The sequence below is a fragment of the Salmo salar genome, chromosome ssa10, assembly GCF_905237065.1.
Source record: "Salmo salar chromosome ssa10, Ssal_v3.1, whole genome shotgun sequence".
Classification (NCBI taxonomy): domain Eukaryota; kingdom Metazoa; phylum Chordata; class Actinopteri; order Salmoniformes; family Salmonidae; genus Salmo; species Salmo salar.
The window spans coordinates 118,223,834-118,248,100 of NC_059451.1; the positions used below are offsets into that span (position 1 = coordinate 118,223,834).

At 43.7% G+C, this 24,267-nt stretch overlaps 1 protein-coding gene across 1 annotated transcript; it reads left to right on the forward strand.

The window, feature by feature from the left end:
* Window positions 1–6,845: 6,845 nt before the first annotated feature.
* LOC106561704 (cAMP-dependent protein kinase type II-beta regulatory subunit) lies at window positions 6,846–22,830 on the forward strand. The gene is made up of 11 exons (XM_014125918.2): window positions 6,846–7,352; window positions 10,467–10,502; window positions 15,448–15,500; window positions 15,747–15,830; window positions 16,278–16,384; window positions 17,240–17,393; window positions 19,752–19,853; window positions 20,101–20,175; window positions 20,351–20,419; window positions 20,564–20,693; window positions 20,992–22,830. The coding sequence occupies exons 1-11, from the start codon at window positions 7,085–7,087 to the stop codon at window positions 21,126–21,128; spliced, it is 1,215 nt and encodes a 404-aa protein (XP_013981393.1). The 5' UTR covers window positions 6,846–7,084; the 3' UTR covers window positions 21,129–22,830.
* The last annotated feature ends 1,437 nt before the right edge of the window (window positions 22,831–24,267 follow it).

The window sequence follows — 24,267 nt, forward strand, 5'->3', positions numbered from 1 at the left end:
GGTTTTAAGTGTCTCTTTTCCAAGTTTAAAAGGATAAACATTCAACATTGGCCATGCTGTCAATCCAGCATGACTTCTGCCGTGCTCAAAACAACTGGAAACTCAGAGCTGGGAAATCTGAACTGGGAAAACTAGCGCCGACTGGGAAAATACGTTTTGAACGGTCATCCAACTCGAAATTGCAAGTCGGGAACTCAGGCCTCTTGCTAGAGCTCCAACCTGAAGATCACTGACGTCATCATGATTCGACTATGTTTTTTTCCCCAGAGTTCTCAGTTGTCTTGAAAACACCATAAATTCTGAGAATGCCAGACTTTGATGATAAAGTTTGACGACAAAATTTACCCACGAAGGACCGCCGTGCAGCACAAGCAAAACAAGGCGAGTCCAGAATGTCTTGTATGCTGCTGCTGCATACATATGTAATATGCCAGTGAGATATGTATACTGTAGCCAAGAAAGTAATACTAAGTGTATGTTGTGTAGTAAGCTGTTGGTAGCCCATGTGCCTCACCCTAATAATTAGGTCCCTTTTCCGCTCCTAATTTCGACTACTGTTCTGACTTGGTGGTGCACATGTAGCCTATAGCCTGTTTTAAGGAAATGTAATCATCAAATATTGTAAGAGCTTTTATTGTCTGCTTATATGCCCCCTTTATTTATCCTGCGGTTCTGACTTAGTGTACAGGGAGGATACTGTAAGAATGGTCCATGTTCTGAATTCTGTCGCTGTACATTTCAAAAAGTGCTGAACAAATAGTTATATTGACTACTATACGGCCGTCCTAGCTCGCTCATTTGTCTTAATCGAAATTTCGTATTGCCTCTTATCCACTCGTTGTCCCATTATGCCATAGTTTGTACATCTCAATTGTCAGTTGAAACCACATTTGTTTAAGTAAGTCAGCCATATCAGCTATGTTTTCTTAAAAGGCAGTAAATGAGGCTGAATGAACTGTTTCGCTGCCAGACAAGGCTCTGCTGATAACCAGGTGTAGCAGTGGTAAGGTGTTGGGACTGATATGTTTGGACTCTGCTGTTGGGACAGCTTTATGTAGGTCCTGACAGTTTCGGGGAACTTTTGTCACCGTTATAGTGCAATTCATGTATTGTTTAGTGTTGTGTTGCTGGCATGCATATTTGTATTTTAAATTTTTTTGGCCCCACCAAGATTTACATGCTAAAATCGCCACTGTGGACATACAAAGCAGCATCAGTTACAGTAAGTCACAGAGACCAGGGCAGTTCAGGGAGCAAACATAGACCAGGGCAGTACAGGGAGCAAACAGAGACCAGGGCAGTTCAGGGAGCAAACATAGACCAGGGCAGTACAGGGAGCAAACAGAGACCAGGGCAGTACAGGGAGCAAACAGAGACCAGGGCAGTACAGGGAGCAAACAGAGACCAGGGCAGTACAGGGAGCAAACATAGACCAGGGCAGTACAGGGAGCAAATAGAGACCAGGGCAGTACAGGGAGCAAACAGAGACCAGGGCAGTACAGGGAGCAAATAGAGACCAGGGCAGTACAGGGAGCAAATAGAGACCAGGGCAGTACAGGGAGCAAATAGAGACCAGGGCAGTACAGGGAGCAAATAGAGACCAGGGCAGTACAGGGAGCAAACAGAGACCAGGGCAGTACAGGGAGCAAACAGAGACCAGGGCAGTACAGGGAGCAAACATAGACCAGGGCAGTACAGGGAGCAAACAGAGACCAGGGCAGTACAGGGAGCAAACAGAGACCAGGGCAGTACAGGGAGCAAACAGAGACCAGGGCAGTACAGGGAGCAAACATAGACCAGGGCAGTACAGGGAGCAAACAGAGACCAGGGCAGTACAGGGAGAAAATAGAGACCAAGGCAGTACAGGGAGCAAACACTAGTGTAAACCTAGCTGAAGTAACAGTGGAAGTTACTGTATTTGAGCCCGTTAAGGGTGTCGAAGTGAGCTCAGGACAATATTTATTTTTAACCTTTATTTAACTAGGCAAGTCAGTTAAAAACAAATTCATATTTACAATGACGGCCTTCCAGAAGGCAAAAGGCCTCCTGCGGGGACAGGTCCTGGGATTAAAAATAAAATACAAATATAAGACAAAACACACATCACAACAAGAGAGGAGCGTCAGTCACTTCACCCCCACCTATTTTCATAACTCTTCTTGAACTGCACTGTTGGTTAATAAGGGCTTGTAAGTAAGCATTTCACGGTAAAGTCTACACTTGTTGTATTCGGCGCATGTGACAAATAGTTTGATTTGAGAGAGACCATAACACTACATAAAGAGAGACCTAAGACAACACAGCATGGTAGCAACACAACATGACAACATGGTAGTAACACAACATGGCAGCAATACAAAACATGGTACAAATATTATTGGGCACAGACAACAGCACAAAGGGCAAGAAGGTAGAGACAACAATACAGCATGAGAAGCAGACACAACTGTCAGTAAGAGAGTGTCCATGATTGAGTCTTTGAATGAAGAGACGGAGATAAAACGGTCCAGTTTGAGTGTTTGTTGCAGAACGTTCCAGTCGCTAGTTGCAGCAAACTGAAAAGAGGAGCGACCCAGAGATGTGTGTGCTTTGGAGACCTTTAACAGAATGTGACTGGCAGAATGGGTGTTGTATGTGGAGGATGAGAGCTGCAGTAGATATCTCAGGTAGGGGGGAATGAGGCCTAAGAGAGTTTTATAAATAATTAACAACCAGTGGGTTTTGCGACTTGTATACAGAGATGACCAGTTTACAGAGGAGTATAGAGTGCAGTGATGTGTCCTATAAGGAGCATTGGTGGAAAATCTGATGGCCGAATGGTAAAGAACATCTAGCCGCTCAAGAGCACCCTTACCTGCCGATCTATAAATTACGTCTCCATAATCTAGAAAAAACCTCAATGCAATGAAGATCATGGATATGGATGCAGATATGAATGCCAATGTGGGCACCTTCAGACCTGGCACAAAGGATGGAGTTGTACCGCATTCATTCATCAGGAAACAATATCCTTTGTGTACTTTTCTTAGTGCTTGAAAGAGTTGAAGAGGTCGAGGGGGGAGAGATAAATGCTGCCAGATCTTAACAGTACCCTGTGACGTGATTCAGTACATTTTCAGTGGTGGAAGAGACCCTCTGGAGTTCCTGCAGTCTGTCTGGCGCAATAGTGCATTCTCCTGGCTGGTATTATAGGCCTTTGCGAGTGTTTTCACTGAAACATCAGTGATGTAAACTTTTCAACTGAACACTTGGTCATACTGATCATCATGTTTCTGCAGAGAGAGCCCAGTTACAGAAGGAGACAGAAATGCTAATCATGAAGATCAATGGTGAATCTATTTATGCTATTAGTTTTACTGCAAGTTAAACTGTCGAATGGAAATAAATAATGAGAAGCGTATTTTATTGGAGAGAAATCAATTACTTAATAACATCTAGGAATTTCAGACAAGATACACACACATTTACATTTCTGTCGTGTATGAAATCATTTTAGAAACACTGTCTACATCCAAAGTTTCATTACCATGCATTTTTAACACACAAAGATATGCTACATAAATAAACAAACATAATACATTACTTATTTTAAAGTTTCAGTATCTTTAGAAAATTAAGTTAAAAGCTTACAGAACAAGTTGTACAGAGTATCAGTTAAATCAAGACCATCAGACATGAATCCCTGCCAATCATCAGCTGTACTCCCCCTCACAAACTTCTACAGATACACCATTGAGAGCATCCTGCCGGGCTGTATCAATGCCTGGTACGGCAATTGCACCGTCCACAACCAAAGGGCTCTCCAGAGGGTGGTGTGGTCAGCCCAAGGCATCACCAGCGGGCACACTGCCTGCTCGCCAGGACAGCTACAACACCTGGTGTCACAGGAAGGCCAAGAAGATCCTCAAGGACCTCAGCCACCCGAGCCACACCCCGCTACCATCTAGAAGGCGGAGACAGCACAGGTGCATCAAAACTGGGACATACAGTTGAAGTCGGACGTTTACATACACTTAGGTTGGAGTCATGATGATGGTGATGGTGGTTGTGGTGATGGTGATGATGGTTGGGGTGATGATGGTGATGGTTGTGGTGATGATGGTGATGATGGTTGGGGTGATGATGGTGATGGTTGTGGTGATGGTGATGGTGGTTGTGGTGATGATGGTGATGGTTGGGGTGGTGGTGATGGTGGTTGTGGTGATGATGGTGATGGTTGGGGTGGTGGTGATGGTGGTTGGGGTGGTGATGGTGATGGTGGTTGTGGTGATGGTGGTGATGGTTGGGGTGGTGATGATGGTTGTGGTGATGATGGTGATGGTGGTTGTGGTGATGGTGATGGTGGTTGTGGTGATGATGGTGATGGTTGGGGTGGTGATGATGGTGGTGGTTGTGGTGATGATGGTGATGGTGGTTGTGGTGATGATGGTGATGGTTGGGGTGGTGATGATGGTGGTGGTTGTGGTGATGATGGTGATGGTGGTTGTGGTGATGATGGTGATGGTTGGGGTGGTGATGATGGTGATGGTTGTGGTGATGATGGTGATGATGGTTGTGGTGATGGTGGTGATGGTTGGGGTGATGGTGATGGTGGTTGTGGTGATGATGGTGATGGTTGGGGTGGTGATGATGGTGGTGGTTGTGGTGATGGTGATGGTGGTTGTGGTGATGGTGGTGATGGTTGGGGTGATGGTGATGGTGGTTGTGGTGATGGTGGTGATGGTTGGGGTGGTGATGATGGTGGTGGTTGTGGTGATGGTGATGATGGTTGTGGTGATGATGGTGGTGGTTGTGATGGTGGTGATGATGGTTGTGGTGATGATGGTGGTGGTTGTGATGGTGGTGGTTGTGGTGATGATGGTGGTGGTTGTGATGATGGTGATGGTGGTTGTGGTGATGATGGTGATGGTTGTGATGGTGATGGTGGTTGTGGTGATGATGGTGGTGGTTGTGATGGTGATGGTTGGGGTGGTGATGATGGTGGTGGTTGTGGTGATGGTGATGGTGGTTGTGGTGATGGTGATGATGGTTGTGGTGATGATGGTGATGGTGGTGGTGGTGATGATGGTTGTAGTGATGATGGTGATGATGGTTGTGGTGATGATGGTGATGGTTGGGGTGGTGATGATGGTTGTGGTGATGATGGTGGTGGTTGTGGTGATGGTGATGATGGTTGTGGTGATGATGGTGATGGTGGTTGTGGTGATGATGGTTGTGGTGATGATGGTTGTAGTGATGATGGTGATGGTTGGGGTGGTGATGATGGTGGTGGTTGTGATGGTGATGATGGTTGTGGTGATGATGGTGATGGTTGGGGTGATGATGGTGTTGTGTAGACTGCTGTATAGTGAGGGTATCAGGGAGTAAGCCTACAGGAAAACACTTAGGTGGGTTCTTTATTAGTGTTTTCTTATCTGTAATACCTCTCAATCTGTTAATAAACAGGTTGTTTTCCCCAAAGGCGGATGGGGCGCGACATTCTATCTAATAGTGATGGGTCGTTCGCCAACGAGTCGGTTCTAAGAGCCGGCTCTTGTTTGTTAACGTTGTTAATAAACAGGAAACAGAATACTCTCTCAAAACCCTCCAGTCTGAAATGCTCTAATACTACTGTGTCCACATTGAATTACATTTTAAATCAAATTGTTGTTATACTGTGTCAAAACACATATATGTTTCCCTCCTTGTTTTACACACCTAGAGTTGGTTTACAGGGCTACAGTAGTTTGGTATCAAATGTTCCCACACTGATATTCCACTAATACCACATTCTTCCATCCAAATCTGCCGGGAAAAGACTGGATGGCTGCTGCCAACCACAAGGCCAGGAGGGCACAGTCAGTCACATCTGCAACAGTTTGGGAACACTGCCTTGCTGGGATTACAACAATACATCATGGTTTGAATTACACACAAACTAGTGTTTGTTACTTGAATTCTTTGGATCAAAATTGACTGTGTGAGGATGATGGACACACACAGAATGTATATTAAGAGGGAAAACTCCATGCATATGTGTGACTGGTCCCAGATTTGTTTGTACCATTTTACCAACCACTATAGTCATTGGTGTGAAATGGACCATAGGAGTTGGCAAAAAAGCACAAACAGATCTGGGACCAGGCTTGTCCTTTACAGCAAAGTGGCCACAGGTCCCTTGACGATCTCCAGTAAAATGGGTCTGAGTGGGAAAGAAAAGAAGCTGGTCCTCTGCTCAGCACAGAAACCTAGGCCCTAGTCCCTTGACAATAACCCAGTCTGACTGATTTATTATGTTTCCTCCCTAAAGACAGAAAGGAAGTGGGTCAGAACAGGAAGTGCCAGTCTAATTGTACTCCCTTTTTAGCTTTTAGCTGGAATTATCTTTACATAATTTAACACATAGTTGGAAAATACACAGAATATAGGCCATTTACTGTAAATTGTGACCATTTGTCCAGCTTGAATTTACACATAGTTGGAAAATACACAGAATATAGGCCATTTACTGTAAATTGTGACCATTTGTCCAGCTTGAATTTGAACCAATGACTGTAAACAGAAGAGACTACAATAGAATAGCCTGAAGCAACTGCAGCTGCTTTATGCATATTCATTATAAAACTACCAGTTTATTTATGAATCCAGTGCCATAATGGTATTCCTTTTATGTATATATATAACAAATCTTACACATTTTTGCTATGTCCATGTCTGAGTAGGCTATTATGTTTGGTTACATTAAATGAGTGAACGCTCACAACATGCCACTGCAGGTTTTTGCCATCCTATGCATTGCTGCAGCTCGCTTCTTCATACGCAATCCCTGGGTGGGTGGTTGCCATGGTTTCCCGGGTCACATGCGTGGGTTTCCTGTGGCCAGAAAGAGCAGCAGAAGATGCCATTCAACATACTGAAAGGACTCTCTACCATTACACGTGGATTATAAAACATTCACCGGGCAATTAAGCGTTTTCCCAGTTTAATTTTTGTTCCTCTCCAGTCTCTTGTATTTAGAATTGAATAGAATTATTTCGTTATTTGGGAAGCACATTAGGTATAACGTTACATTTTATTCGTATTTCTCTTAGATTTGACATCAGGAATGAGTATAGAAATTCCTGAAGGATTGACGGAGCTGTTGCAGAGGTTTACCGTGGAAGTGTTGCGGAATCAGCCGGGAGATTTGCTCGAGTTCGCGTTGCAGTATTTCACCCAACTGAAGGACAGTGAGACCACCGGGACCGCTTTCGGAAATGACCAGAATTCGGCCACGCGACCCAGTGGGAAAGCGGTCAATTTCATCGACGAAGCCATGCAGATCGATTCAGAAAATGGAGAGGAAGAGGAGAGTGACGACGAGGAATTTATTGGTAAAGAATAATAACCATGTGTATATTTAATTCGGCAGCCAATGGAATAATGGAATGGAATCCTACAATTGCAATATGTTTACCTCCTAGAGAGAATATAGCCGGTGTGTGTGTGTGTGATTAGCGTTGGAATTGCTTGCCACATTGTAACAACACCATGGCATGTATTTTGTCTGGGCTGGTATTGCCCGTATATGGTCATGCCATGGTGGCTGATTGATGTGCATACTAATAATACTATAGCTGTGTAGCCTTTGGTCTCTAACCGACAGCGTATCCTGATTTCATTTGACATCATTAGGGCTTAACAGTGCATGTAGGCCGAGTTACTACAGAGGGAACAAGAGCCTATACAGTCGTCATGATAAAAATCGCATAAGCCTTTACATTTCATATGCAACAGTATGTTATTGGCATTGTACAGCTCTGTAGGTCTGAAAGTAAAGCAGTTGGGGGGGAAAAGTGTTTGTGACAGGTTAGCATTCCATTAGTGGTTGTGGAGCCTGACTGAAGAGGAAGTCTGGATGCCTGCTAATAGGAGGATAGGCCACCCAGGGCTGCAACTTGCCTGGCTACCCAAACTCCTTCCTCTGGCCAAACGCCACGTCACGCCCACGGACGTTAGTTTCTTCTCCCCAATGAGGGGGTGCGATTAATCTCGCCTGGTCGCCCGTGTTGGTGTGTTTTGCAGCGGCTGAGAGTTGATTGCATTCGATTTGGAGCCAGGTTGCCTCCCGGGCGTGAGCCAGGTTGCCTCCCGCTCTGTCCGTGTCAAAACAAAAGTGGAAGTAATTATGCACGTGTAGTAATGAGTAGGATTCTTTGTTTTCACATGCAAAAGTGATTGCTTTTGATAAAAACGCTTTATCTGCCTTCTCAATGAAAAGTATATAGTTTGAAATTTCTAACATTTATTTTATGGAAAATATATGTATTTATCTGGACAATGCCCCATGCTGCCTTGTTGACAACATGGCGGAGTGGTGCAGATTACTGTTTGATTTGAGAAGTTCTCTCTTCCCTCCCCACTTTCGCCCGATGACATGATGGGCCATAGCTCGGTGTAGCTCGGACCAGATCAATCGAACCCCCTCATTGATTGGGGATCTGAGTATCTCCCTGAAGATTCCTAGAATGGAAATCCATTCTAGACCGTCTGATTGGTCTCAGAACCCTATGGGTTGGGCCAGAGCCAGAAAAGAACACACATGGGTAAAGTTATGTTTTGAAGATTCACCATTGGCTTTGATAATCTGATTGTTTAGAGATGATCCAATCGCTGATTACTTTGTTTTGTACAACACCCCCTAATTTTGACGTCACTACAAACGACTTCAGTGATGGCAGTCTCAGGCTGAAGTGCATAGCAGTGGAACAATTCTGTTTGCGTCGTCAGGCAAGGCTGCAACAGGGCTAGGCCTACATTCTCTGTTTATACATTTTATGTAACACATAGAATAGAATAGAATGGAACAAGCCCCATGCACGATTACTGCACGATTACTGCTTGCAGATGGAATAGAGTAGCATAGACTAGAAGAGAGAAGATAAGACCTTGGCTGACGCAGAAATGCCACATTACTCCCATGAGCCCTTGGCCCTGACACAGTATCACCACAATGTTCTGTTCCAGTTTGTTATAATAGTGTGACAAAAACACATGTCAGGGTTCCCCACTTGGTGGCCCACGGATGGTTTTATTTGCCCCCCACCCCAAGTTTTCTGAGCAAAAAAATAAATATATTTTTATTTTATTGCAGGACAAAAAAGATTGTGAAAACACCAGCGAATCAGCTCCAAGTGGTTTTAATTTTGGAAATCTTTGGTCCCAAGTATTCCCATGTATAATAGAGAAATATATGTGATATCGTATACAAATGTAAGCAAAGTTTGAAATGATTATGTTTTAGTCAAATATTATATCTGTTTGGGCTTCTTGCGGTCAATTTGCAGTCTATAAATTATTAGTCATTATGTTCTGGCCCCCTGACCATCCGCTTAAAAAAAATCGTCTTGTGGCTGAATCTATTTGATTATCTCGGACATACAGTATGCGATGCCTTTGTAGATTTATGTTGGTGCGACATGCATATGGTATTGTGGGAAGTTGTGCCTCCTGGGTTTCCGTAGTCAGTGAATCTAAAGTAAACAGTCTGAGCTCATCACAGACTGAGTTCCATCTCGCTTCAACCTATCACGTGTCTGCGTCTGATTATTATTTTATAAACAATTAGTAATGTAGCTATGGTACAAACCCTGAGAGATGGTTGTTTCAGGACAGGTGCAGTCATGTGCATTCAATCTTCCTGTTACTGGCAAGCCTTGACTGCACTTTTCATGGCCCGTGAGAGGACCTATAATTCCCCCTTACACAACACAACCAACCCAGGCCCTCAGCTCATCATAATTATATTTAGACGAGAGAGAGAGGCTGGCTAACTAGGTAATCATGGATGAGATGAGACCTCTTACCTAATGTATTTTTCATGTGGAGATATTGTTCTAGTGCAAAGTGTTTTAAATTGCTTTGGTTCATTGATGCTTTAAATTCATTCTCAATTAAATTTTGTTCAGAGAAGCAAAATGCAATTCAAAGGACTTAGCAGCTGTTCCCTGTTAGGAGTTTTAGGTCAGCAAAGGGTGCGTGCATACCTGGTTTTATGTAGAGCCAAAGATATAGTAGAGAGAGTTTGGACAGTTTGAAGTATTATGATGCATTTACATAACACCACCTATTCTATGGCAGCCATGTTAGCTCTGCATGGGCAATATTGACCAATAGCAGTTATGGTTTACCTGGTTTGATGAAGTTATCAAAGAGAGAGGATATGCATTAGGTCACATCTGTGATTAACATTTTGTTATAACAATCCACAGTAGATCAAATGTCCTTTTCACCCATTATTCAATTGCCAGCTTTGATACATTTCTCAGAACATGTCCTCTGTATGGTATCACTGCATTATTGGAAGTCCTCTTTCTTTCTTTGGCCTTAACGGAATGTAATCCTATATGAATCCGATATGAATCTGATTTGAATCCTATATGAATCCTATACGAATCCTATACGAATCCTATATGATCAGCTAACATTTTGCTTTCCTCTTATTTCAGCTCCAGTGATGAGTCGATTCATTAGAAGAGCATCAGGTGAGTGTGTTACATCTGTTGTTATGTCAGGTGTGCAGTGGTGGAAAAAGTACCCAATTGTCGTACTTGTGTAAAAGTAAAGATACAGTAATAGAAAATGACTTAAGTGAAAGTCACCCAGTAAAATACTACTTGAGTAAAAGCCTAAAAGTATATGGTTTTAAATATACACTGCTCCAAAAAAATAAAGGGAACACTAAAATAACACATCCTAGATCTGAATGAATGAAATAATCTTATTAAATACTTTTTTCTTTACATAGTTGAATGTGCTGACAACAAAATCAAACAAAAATAATCAATGGAAATCCAATTTATCAACCCATGGAGGTCTGGATTTGGAGTCACACTCAAAATGAAAGTGGAAAACCACACTACAGGCTGATCCAACTTTGATGTAATGTCCTTAAAACAAGTCAAAATGAGGCTCAGTAGTGTGTGTGGCCTCCACGTGCCTGTATGACCTCCCTACAACGCCTGGGCATGCTCCTGATGAGGTGGCGGATGGTCTCCTGAGGGATCTCCTCCCAGACCTGGACTAAAGCATCCGCCAACTCCTGGACAGTCTGTGGCTCAACGTGGCGTTGGTGGATGGAGCGAGACATGATGTCCCAGATGTGCTCAATTGGATTCAGGTCTGGGGAACGGGCGGGCCAGTCCATAGCATCAATGCCTTCCTCTTGCAGGAACTGCTGACACACTCCAGCCACATGAGGTCTAGCATTGTCTTGCATTAGGTGGAACCCAGGGCCAACCGCACCAGCATATGGTCTCACAAGGGGTCTGAGGATCTCATCTCGGTACCTAATGGCAGTCAGGCTACCTCTGGCGAGCACATGGAGGGCCGTGCGGCCCCCCAAAGAAATGCCACCCCACACCATGGCTGACCCACCGCCAAACCGGTCATGCTGGAGGATGTTGCAGGCAGCAGAACGTTCTCCACAGCGTCTCCAGACTCTGTCACGTCTGTCACATGTGCTCAGTGTGAACCTGCTTTCATCTGTGAAGAGCACAGGGCGCCAGTGGCGAATTTGCCAATCTTGGTGTTCTCTGGCAAATGCCAAACGTCCTGCACGGTGTTGGGCTGTAAGCACAACCCCCACCTGTGGACGTCGGGCCCTCATACCACCCTCATGGAGTCTGTTTCTGACCGTTTGAGCAGACACATGCACATTTGTGGCCTGCTGGAGGTCATTTTGCAGGGCTCTGGCAGTGCTCCTCCTGCTCCTCCTTGCACAAAGGCGGAGGTAGCGGTCCTGCTGCTGGGTTGTTGCCCTCCTACGGCCTCTTCCACGTCTCCTGATGTACTGGCCTGTCTCCTGGTAGCGCCTCCATGCTCTGGACACTACGCTGACAGACACAGCAAACCTTCTTGCCACAGCTCGCATTGATGTGCCATCCTGGATGAGCTGCACTACCTGAGCCACGTGTGTGGGTTGTAGACACCGTCTCATGCTACCACTAGAGTGAAAGCACCGCCAGCATTCAAAAGTGACCAAAACATCAGCCAGGAAGCATAGGAACTGAGAAGTGGTCTGTGGTCACCCCCTGCAGAACCACTCCTTTATTGGGGGTGTCTTGCTTATTGCCTATAATTTCCACCTGTTGTCTATTCCATTTGCACAACAGCATGTGAAATCTATTGTCAATCAGTGTTGCTTCCTAAGTGGACAGTTTGATTGACTTGGAGTTACATTGTGTTGTTTAAGTGTTCCCTTTATTTTTTTGAGCAGTGTACTAAAGTATCAAAAATAAATGTAATTGCTAAAATATACTTAAGCACATTTTTTTGTCCATTGATATAACATCAAATTGATCAGAAATACAGTGTAGACATTGTTAATGTTGTAAATGACTATTGTAGCTGGAAACTGCAGACTTTTTTATGGAATATCTACATAGGCGTACAGAGGCCCATTATCAGCAACCATCACTCCTGTGTTCCAATGGCACGTTGTGTTAGCTAATCCAAGTGTATCATTTTAAAAGGCTAATTGATCATTAGAAAACCATTTTGCAATTATTTTAGCACAGCTGAAAATTGCTGTTCTGATTAAAGAAGCAATAATACTGGCCTTCTTTAGACTAGTTGAGTATCTGGAGCATCAGCATTTGTGGGTTCGATTACAGGCTCAAAATGGCCAGAAACAAATAACTTTTTTCTGAAACTCGTCAGTCTATTCTTGTTCTGAGAAATGAAGGCCATTCCATGTGAGAAATTGTGCTTTTCTTTCAAAAACAAGGACATTTCTAAGTGACCGCAAACTTTTGAACGGTAGTATACATTATTTTCTTTGGTAAAAGTTGTCAAACATATAAATAGTTGTCAAACATATAAATAGTAAAGTACAGATACCCAACAAAAACTACTTAAGTAGTACTTTAAAGTATTTTTACTGAAGTACTTTACACCACTGCAGGTGTATTACTACTGGGCTGGCACAAAAGCCTTTTGCTGTAGTAGGTTTAGCTTCTCAACCGTGAGATCCCCATTCCCAGAGAGCCTGAAGTCAGCAGCCATTCAGTCAGCACCCCATTGTCTGTTTATAGAACATGTCACCCTTTCAATAATTGACATGCTTTTACCAAGAATCTTCAATCTTCTACAGTACAGCACTAACTCTGTCTGGCCTGTTCGTTCAGTCAGCAGTCTACCTATAAAACAAACCGTTAAATCTCTTATCAAGGATACCTTCTGAAGTTACACTGACAGTCAGGCTACAATCTTTATTTTTTATGTAACTGATATGGAAAATTTTGAGGCATTAAAACACGGAGGTCATTCATCATAACTGTTTATCCACTGTGTTTCATTTGGCCTCTGCTTACAGTAGAGACAACGGTGGGTAATTCATCTCTATCTTCCATTAGTGAAGAACAGGAAGGAAATACATCAGTGAATGATGTAGGGTGACATGAGTTCTATCCTAGTCTTCTGTGTGGGAGCTTGAGGTTAGACAGGCAGACAGACAGGCAGACAGACAGACAGACAGACAGACAGACAGACGAGTGACTGTACCATTATCTGCATGGTTGGTAACAGGATGGTTGGCTAGAGGCATGCAGGAGCTTATGGGCTAGGCTGGTCAACCATACTGCCTGCTGCGCTCACTGGCCTCGCTGATGGGCTGGTCAACCATACTGCCTGCTGCGCTCACTGGCCTCGCTGATGGCCTGGTCAACCATACTGCCTGCTGCGCTCACTGGCCTCGCTGATGGCCTGGTCAACCATACTGCCTGCTGCGCTCACTGGCCTCACTGATGGCCTGGTCAACCATACTGACTGCTGCGCTCACTGGCCTCGCTGATGGGCTGGTCAACCATACTGCCTGCTGCGCTCACTGACCTCGCTGATGGCCTGGTCAACCATACTGCCTGCTGCGCTCACTGGCCTCGCTGATAGGCTGGTCAACCATACTGACTGCTGCGCTCACTGGCCTCGCTGATGGGCTGGTCAACCATACTGACTGCTGCGCTCACTGGCCTCGCTGATGGGCTGGTCAACCATACTGCCTGCTGCGCTCACTGGCCTCGCTGATGGCCTGGTCAACCATACTGCCTGCTGCGCTCACTGGCCTCGCTGATAGGCTGGTCAACCATACTGACTGCTGCGCTCACTGGCCTCGCTGATGGGCTGGTCAACCATACTGCCTGCTGCGCTCACTGGCCTCGCTGATGGCCTGGTCAACCATACTGACTGCTGCGCTCACTGGCCTCGCTGATGGGCTGGTCAACCATACTGACTGCTGCGCTCACTGGCCTCGTTGATGGGCTGGTCAACCATACTGCCTGCTGCGCTCACTGGCCTCGCTGATAGGCTGGTCAACCATACTGCCTGCTGCGCTCACTGGCCTCGCTGATAGGCTGGTCAACCATACTGACTGCTGCGCTCACTGGCCTCGCTGATGGGCTGGTCAACCATACTGACTGCTGCGCTCACTGGCCTCGTTGATGGGCTGGTCAACCATACTGACTGCTGCGCTCACTGGCCTCGCTGATAGGCTGGTCAACCATACTGACTGCTGCGCTCACTGGCCTCGCTGATGGGCTGGTCAACCATACTGACTGCTGCGCTCACTGGCCTCGCTGATGGGCTGGTCAACCATACTGACTGCTGCGCTCACTGGCCTCGCTGATGGGCTGGTCAACCATACTGACTGCTGCGCTCACTGGCCTGACTCATGCCAGCAGTAAGGGAGTGTAAGAGGTCTTCAGGGGAGGTTGGTGTCAAGATACCTGTTTTGTTTTTGTGTGGTACAGGAGAAGTACGGCCAGTGCTGTCCACACACTGCAAAAAAGGTCTTCAGACTCTATATAAAAAAAAAAGCATATTTATTTTACATAATGAAAAATTATAGTGTGATTCCTTTTGAATGGATAAGTATAATTAAGGTCTAGTTGCCAAATACAATATAGGTTATGTGTAAACAATAGATATGCGCTTTGTCATTCACAAGTAGAAGGACTGAGCTCTGGTTCAGTTGGGTATAAACTCTTTCTGATCTGTTTTAAAGAGCAAGGCTTAAATATGTCTACTGAATCTCTCTGTGATGTCATGGAGCATTGAGCAAGTTTACAGGAAGGAGATCATATCTACATGTTTATACAAATGTTACATTGATGAAACCTTTTTTTAGCCCGCCACACTATAAACAATGGTGTGGTGTTAAGTATATCACAAAGACTCTTCATCTCAGCAGAATAAGACAGTTGCTTATATGACTGGGATAAGTGGGATCATGGTAGAAATCCTGTTAATAAACTCCCAGAATCTCACTCTCACCCCATATAGTCTTGGATCTTTAACATGGACTATCTTAGATTGTTTTGTTTACCATTTGTATGGCTTCAGAATGACTGTATGTCGTTTAACAGAACATTTCTGCTTAATGTATTGTATTTTAATGTCTTGCAGTAACTTTCATTCATCTCTTCCATCACACAGTTTGTGCTGAGGCGTTCAACCCTGATGAAGATGAGGAAGACAAAGAACAGAGGGTAAGATGGCCCAGACAGACAGAGGAGTGACTGTACCACTTCAAAATAGTACTACTGTACAACTCAAAACAAAGTATTACAGAGAAACTACAGGATACAGGATCTTGATTCCACTTGATATTGTACTTGATTAGTATTGGAGGTAGTGCACGGGGTATGCATGAGTTATGGTGGCATCATGTTAATGACGTTTCCTCACTAAATGTCTCACTGTGAATAACATGAGTGGCGTGTGTGTTTTCCCAGGTCACCCATCCTAAAACAGACGAACAGAGGCAGAGACTACAGGAGGCTTGCAGAGACATCCTGCTGTTCAAAAACCTGGACCCGGTAAACTGAAGAAATATTCCCTCATTTTAGGCTGAGTGGGCCTCTCTGCCCCTCCACCCACTGGCTGCTGGGATTCAATGGACTGACGTACTCTGTACACACACACATACACACACACAAACAGAAAACTGTACACAGAAAAAAGAACAGACCGTAGCCCGGGGCCTGTAACTTTGTCATGGCCCAATGCACTGTGGGATTTTTTAGCTAGTTATTTTGAAATACTGTAACAGCATGTAGAGAGGAATCAAGTTCAAGTTTTCATTTATCCTACATACTGTACTGTGATGATGCTGTGGCATATGTAATGGGTAATGTGGCCTTACTATTACAAATACTCAGTACAATGTTGGTTTTCTAATTTAATATACTTCTAGTGTAATATAATCCACAGGTCTTTTGTTTCAGTTTGAATTGTTATTTATTGTTTGTTTTCTCATATCACAGGAACAGTTTTCCCAAGTACTGGACGCCATGTTTGAGAAGTTCCTTGAGGTAGGAGAACACATCATAGATGAAGATGACGATGGCGACAACTTCTACGTCATTGAAAGGTAATCCCTGACATTCTGTAGTAGCAACCTCGTCAAGAGGTTTGGATCTCCTGGCTCAACGGTTAAAGGGGATACTTTGGGATGTTAGCAATGATGCCCTTTATCTACTTCAGATGAACTTTGTTATGCCTCTGTGTTCAGTAGGAAGGAAGATAGAGGTAGTTTAGCATGCTAGCAGATAGTCATAGACTTCTAGTTATTGTGCTAACGCTAGTTAGCGTTGGCTTGCGAAACTACTAACTTCCTTGATACTGGACTGACAGCCGGCCGGGGTTACTTCCCAAATTTGCTACATTACATCACAGTATATTTGGCAATAGTTTCATTTCAGTTAATCATTTCAGCTAGGGTAAACACTATGATGAAAAAGTGCTAGTTGCACTACACTTCCCCAAACCATCTTGTGCTCAGTGTGTAAATGTATATTTTAAACTGTAGAGCTTTGTGTTTTATGTTGTAAATGGTTTGAAACCTTGTGCACTGCTATTTTGGCCAGGTCTCTCTTGTAAAAGGGATTGTTCATCTCAATGAGACTAACCTGGTCAAAACAAGGTCCAATAAAGATCACAGTATTTGTCTTGAAAGGACTGTTATATGATCCAATTGGCTCTCTCCATCTCGCTCTCTCTCTCTCCCTCTTCCCCCTCCATCTCTCTCTCCTTCTTCCCCCTCCATTTCTCTCTCTCTCTCTGCCTCTTCATCTCCATCTCTCTCCCTCTTCCCCCCCATCGCTCTCTCTCCATCTCGCTCTCTCTTCCCTTTCCATATCTCTTTCTTACCCTCTTTCTCTCTCTCTCTCTCTCTCTCTCTCTCTCTCTCTCTCTCTCTCTCTCTCTCTCTCTCTCACACACACAGAGGGACCTTTGACATCTATATGAGGGTTGATGGTGTAGAGAAGACTGTGGGGGCCTATGATAACAGGGGGAGCTTTGGGGAGCTGGCCCTGATGTACAACACCCCCAGGGCTGCTACCATCATCTCCACCTCGCCCGGAGCCCTCTGGTGCCTGGTGAGTGAATGCTCTTCTGTTCCCTAAACTGTTTCTCATAGTACATGCAGTGCCAGACAGTACTGAACCGTGCATATTCTATTATGGGGTAGCAGGTGTCTGACAGTTGTCAGGGGAAACTGGCATTGTGAGGAATGGCTCAGGTGTCAGGGGAAACTGGCATTGTGAGGAATGGCTCAGTTGTCGGGGGAAACTGGCATTGTGAGGAATGGCTCAGTTGTCGGGGGAAACTGGCATTGTGAGGAATGGCTCAGTTGTCAGGGGAAACTGGCATTGTGAGGAATGGCTCAGTTGTCGGGGGAAACTGGCATTGTGAGGAATGGCTCAGTTGTCAGGGGAAACTGGCATTGCGAGGAATGGCTCAGTTGTCGGGGGAAGCTGGCATTGTGAGGAATGGCTCAGTTGTCGGGGGAAACTGGCATTGTGAGGAATGGCTCAGTTGTCGGGGGAAGCTGGCATTGTGAGGAATGGCTCAGTTGTCAGGGGAAACTGGCATTGTGAGGAATGGCTCAGGTGTCAGGGGAAACTGGCATTGTGAGGAATGGCTCAGTTGTCAGGGGAAACTGGCATTGTGAGGAATGGCTCAGGTGTCAGGGGAAACTGGCATTGTGAGGAATGGCTCAGTTGTCAGGGGAAACTGGCATTGTGAGGAATGGCTCAGTTGTCGGGGGAAACTGGCATTGTGAGGAATGGCTCAGTTGTCGGGGGAAACTGGCATTGTGAGGAATGGCTCAGTTGTCGGGGGAAACTGGCATTGTGAGGAATGGCTCAGTTGTCGGGGGAAACTGGCATTGTGAGGAATGGCTCAGTTGTCAGGGGAAACTGGCATTGCGAGGAATGGCTCAGTTGTCGGGGGAAGCTGGCATTGTGAGGAATGGCTCAGTTGTCAGGGGAAACTGGCATTGTGAGGAATGGCTCAGTTGTCGGGGGAAGCTGGCATTGTGAGGAATGGCTCAGTTGTCAGGGGAAACTGGCATTGTGAGGAATGGCTCAGTTGTCAGGGGAAACTGGCATTGTGAGGAATGGCTCAGTTGTCAGGGGAAACTGGCATTGTGAGGAATGGCTCAGTTGTCAGGGGAAACTGGCATTGTGAGGAATGGCTCAGTTGTCGGGGGAAACTGGCATTGTGAGGAATGGCTCAGTTGTCAATGTGTCAGGGATCATGTTCACTTATATGGACTCACTCTATTGTAAGTTGCTTATAGGTACATTATGCTCCGATGGGTACATTGCCAGAATTCTGCCTCTATGTATTTAGCTGTGGAGAAACAGCTGAGAAAGCTTAGTGAGGTAAAAGAACCGTTTTGTACAATCTGAATCTGTACTCTCTGAGCTGGAAGCATTGGACTGTACATTAGCAGCACATGTGTCCTTTCCCAGGTGTTTAACCCCAGATGCTCACAGACCATAATATAATGACATGATATAATAATACTTCTGCTGCTTTTTGTGGAAATTCTTGACATGTATTTAATGATAAAGCTCCCTCTGCTGGACAATATTATGTTGGACACAGGGACAAAATGTTTATAGAAACTCTAGGAGTGGTAATGGAGTACTGTACTAGTAAACAAAACAATCACAAATTGTGGACTGTGTGTGTCTTGAATATACACTGAGACACAAAACATGAATCTTTCCATGACACAGACTGACCAGGTCAATCCAGGTGAAAGCTGTTGTCCCTTATTGATGTAACTTGTTAAATCCACTTCAATCCGTGTAGATGAAAATGAGGGGACAGGTTAAAGAAGGAGTTTTAAGTCTTGAGACAGTTGAGTCATGTATTGTGTACGTGTGTCATTCAGAGGTTGAGTGGGAAAAACAAAAGTTTTAAGTGCCTTTGAACAGCGTATGGTAGTAGGTGTCAGGCGCATCACTTTGTGTCAAGAACTGCAACGTTGCTGGGTTTTTCACGCTCAACAGTTTCCTGTGTGTATCAAGAATGGTCCACCACCCAATGGACATCCAGCCAACTTGACACAACTGTGGGAAGCACTGGAGTCAACATGGGCCAGCATCCCTGTGGAACGCTTTCCACACCTTGTAGAGCCCATGCCCCTCATGCAACTCAATATTAGGAAGGTGTTCCTAATGTTTGGTAAACTCAGTGTATCTTTCACCATATCCAGACATCGACATGACTTGTTGTTTTCATCCTACCATTAGAAATGATTGATCTACTCTGTTGTTTTCATCCTACCATTAGAAATGATTGATCTACTCTGTTGTTTTCATCCTACCATTAGAAATGATTGCTCTACTCTGTTGTTTTCATCCTACCATTAGAAATGATTGCTCTACTCTGTTGTTTTCATCCTACCATTAGAAATGATTGATCTACTCTGTTGTCTGCAGGATCGTCTGACATTCAGGAGGATCATAGTGAAGAACAACGCGTTGAAGAGGAGACTGTACGAGGAGTTCATTGAATCACTTCCACTGTTAACATCATTAGAGGTACAGGATAGATATCTCTTCCTGTTTGTTATGTATATCCTGGTCCCAGACCTGTTTGTGCTGTTTAGCCAACTCCTATGGTTGTTTAGCATGACAATGACCATAGGAGTTGGCAAGACGGCAGGTCTGAGACTTTGCTACTTTCTTTCTCTCTACCAGTAGAATCGAAAGTGTATTTTAAAGTAAAACCAACTGATCCATTTAAACCAATTTGAAACCAATCTCAAACCCACTTTTTTCCCTACAGCTTTCAGAGAGAATGAAGGTGGTGGATGTGTTGTCTTCTAGAGCCTTCTGCGATGGAGAACAGATTATCTCTCAGGTATTTATACATCTCAGTCTTACGTTGTAAATGATCCCACCATTTATATGCATCATGTGTGTTATGTTCGTATTAAATGTTCCCAATCTCTAACTAGAACAGACTTATTTCAGTCATTCTTTGTTATGTATTTGTTATTCTCCATTTGAACATAATCCTGTATCTTCTGTTACAGGGGGACCTAGCAGATTGTTTTTATATAGTTGAATCTGGTCAAGTTAGAATCACCATGAAGAGAACCAGGGTAAGTTTGCGTTGTTCTGTGATGATTTAAAAAATATATATAAAAGTAGTTCATGTATGCACCATCAAAATAAATCATATTTACTTTGGACAGATTTGTGGGATTTAATGTTGTTTATGTTGTTTTCTTATGTCTTCTCTGTAGACGAAAAAGGACCAAGAGGATGTGGATATAGCTACATGCTCCAGGGGGCAGTACTTTGGAGAACTGGCCCTCGTCACCAACAAACCCAGAGCTGCTTCAGCTTATGCTGTGGGAAGTGTCAAGTGTTTAGGTACTGTCTTTACTACACTGTATGTTCTGTTTGACTTCCTGTTTCAGTCCATGACATAACTGTATGTCTTAGTGAAAGCACCAGCTTTTGAGAGAAGCACTTCTGTATTTATGTGAAAGCCAACAAAAGCCTTCTCTGCCATTCACTTGTTGTGACATGGTAACACTTTACATTACAGCATGGAATAGAGGGTGTATTTACACGATAATAAAGTGGAGTGTTGACACCTCTCCTCTTGTGTTCACCAGTTATGGTTTCCCATCCTGTGTCTTGACACCTCTCCTCTTGCTTTTACCAGTTATGGACGTGCAGGCGTTTGAGAGGTTGCTGGGCCCCTGCATGGACATCATGAAGAGAAACATTGCAAATTACGAAGAGCAGCTGGTTACTCTGTTTGAATGTAGCACCACTGACATTGAGGAGATAAACCCATGAAAACCAGAAGGGGAAAAAGACAGTGAGATGCACTATGACGATGACGATGTGATAAATTGGTTGGTGGGAAGTGGAAAAAGTCTTGTCACTTTATGTGTAACTTTTCTATATCTACCTTTGTAAAGTATTGTTTTCTTTCCGAAATAGGAAGCACAGTATGTTAGACAGGTAAGAAGAAACATACAGGATCGATTCCAGATAACATACAATGGTTTTTGAAGGATCGTTGACTTTGGAGTAATATTTTTATTGAAGCAAAGATATGTGTTATTCCAAAACGTAAATGTTCATAAGTTCTGTCCTCACAACTTTCCTTTTTGGATTTTTTTATTTATCAAAGACATTTTAAGTCACTTGTTTGTATATTATTGATCACTATTATGTTATGTAAAATATAAATTGGCCTTTTCAGATTCTCTGATAATGTCATATTTCTTCAAAAATCTTGTACCAAAGGTCATTACATCCTTACTAGATTCTGAGTGTGTAAACAAATCACGATCATCCATACCTTGCACATTAAAGTGTTCATAATTTGATATTCTCATGTTTACATCATTTTCAGTAAAGATGTTGGTTCATACTGTACATTGTAGGCTAGGGGATACCCAGGGGTACTATGTCATTTCTGGCTTCAACAACAATGTTGAACAGTTGTACCAACAAATAGTGCCATAAAATTCAAGGGATGAATTGAACAATGTGATTTCCTATCGTTGCACTCTGGTATGGCTGACGTGGTGTTTACAGAGTTAAGAATCTTATTACTGACATACAGTACCAGTCAAAAGGTTGAACACACCTACTCATTCCAGTGTTTTCCTTCTCTATTTTTACTAATTTCTACATAGAAAATAGTAAAAAATTAAGAAAAAAACCTGGAATGAGTCTTCAAACTTTTGACTTTTATTTTACAACAGACTTTATTATAGTTTGTGACTTTTTATTTTCTACATCAGAGAATGTACATTTTCATGAGAAAATGTATTTTTTTTCTTCCTAAAACGTGATTTGAAGTCCCTGAACATGTCTTTTGTGAACTGTAATACATTCTCTGCTGTGTGGATTGGACCTTTTTTTAAATGTATTTTCGCTGTAAAATGACACCCAAATCTAACTGCCTGTAGCTCAGGACCTGAAGCAAGGATATGCATATTCTTGATACCATTTGGAAATGTGGTAAATGTGGTAAAAGATAATACAAAGAAAAAACCTTGCTTTTTTTTTGTATTTTTTTTTTTTGTACCATCATCTTTGAAATGCAAGAGAAAGGCCATAATGTATTATTCCAGCCCAGGTGCAATTTATATTTTGGCCACTAGATGGCAGCAGTGTATGTGCAACGTTTTAGACTGATCCAATGAACCATTTCATTTCTGTTCAAAATGTTGTATCAAGACTGCCTAAATGTGCCTAATTGGTTTATTAATAACTTTTCCAGTTCATAACTGTGCACTCTCATAAAACAATAGCATAGTATTATTTCACTGTAATAGCTACTGTACATTGGACAGTGCAGTTAGATTAACAAGCATTTAAGCTTTCTGCATATATCAGATATGTCTATGTCCTGGGAAATGTTCTTGTTACTTACAACCTCATGCTAATCGCATTAGCCTACGTTAGCTCAACCGTCCCGCTGGGGACCCACCAATCCTGTAGAGGTTTTAAGAAGTTATTAAAAAAGATGGCTGACCAAGTATTACACCTTCAAGCTCTTGATTCCTCAGTACTATAGCATTAGACATTAACCACTATAATAATGGTATTTGACCACTTTATTGTCTTCTTGAGCTAGTTTACACTACATAGTTTTCACAAAAGTATGTGGACAACCCTTCAGATTAGTGGATTCGGCTATTCAGCCACACCCGTTGCTGACAGGTGTATAACATCGAGGACACAGCCATGCAATCTCCATAGACAAACATTTGCAGTAGAATGACCCGTACTGAAGACCTCAGTGACTTTCAATGTGGCACCGTCATAGGATGCCCCCTATCCAACAAGTCATTTTGTCATATTTCTGCCCCGCTAGAGCTGCCCCGGTCAACTGTAAGTGCTGTTATTGTGAAGTGGAAACGTCTAGGAGCAATAAGGGCTCAGCCGCGAAGTGGTAGGCCACACAAGCTCACAGAACGGGACCACCGAGTGCTGAAGCTCGTAGCATGTAAAAATCGTCTGTCCTCATTTGCAACACTCACTACCATGTGACAAATTACCTCTGGAAGAAACGGAAGCACAAGAACTGTTCGTTGGGAGCTTCAGGAAATGGGTTTCCATCACCGAGCAGCCGTACACAAGCCTAAGATCACAATGCGCAATGCCAAGTGTTGGCTGGAGTGTAAAAGCTCACCGCCATTGGATTCTGGTGCAGTGGAAACTCGTTCTCTGGAGTGATGAATCGCGCTTCACCATCTGGCAATCTGACAGACTAATCTGGGTTTGGCGGATGCCAGGAGAACACTACCTATCCAAATGCATAGTGGCAACGTTAAAGTTTGGTGGAGGAGGAATAATGGTCTGGGGCTGTTTTTCATGGTTCGGGAAAGGCCCCTTAGTTCCAGTGAAGGGAAATCTTAACGTTACAGCATGACAATGACATTCTAGACGATTCTGTACTTCCAACTTTGTGGCAACAGTTTTGGGAAGGCCCTTTCCTGTTTCAGCATGACAATACTCCCGTGCACAAAGCGAGGTCCATACAGAAATGGTTTGTCAAGATCGGTGTGGAAGAACTTGACTGGTCTGCACAGAGCCCTGACCTCAACTCCATCGAACACCTTTGGGATTAATTGGAACGACAACTGCGAGCCAGGCCTAATCGCCCAACATCAGTGCCCGACCTCATTAATGCTCTTGTGGCTGAATGGAAGCTAGTCCCCACAGCAATGTTCCAACATCTAGTGGAAAGCCTTCCCAGAAGAGTGGAGGCTATTATAGCAGCAAAGGGGGGACCAAGTCCATATTAATGCCCATGATTTTGGAATGAGATGTTCGACAAGCAGGTGTCCACGTACTTTTTGCCATGTAGTCTATTTCCATGTGTTTCTCATCTTAAATGTACATTTTTAAATATTAAATTCAACTGTTCTCATGTGCCAGTGAAACATAATAATATGAAGTTTTAGCAATGACG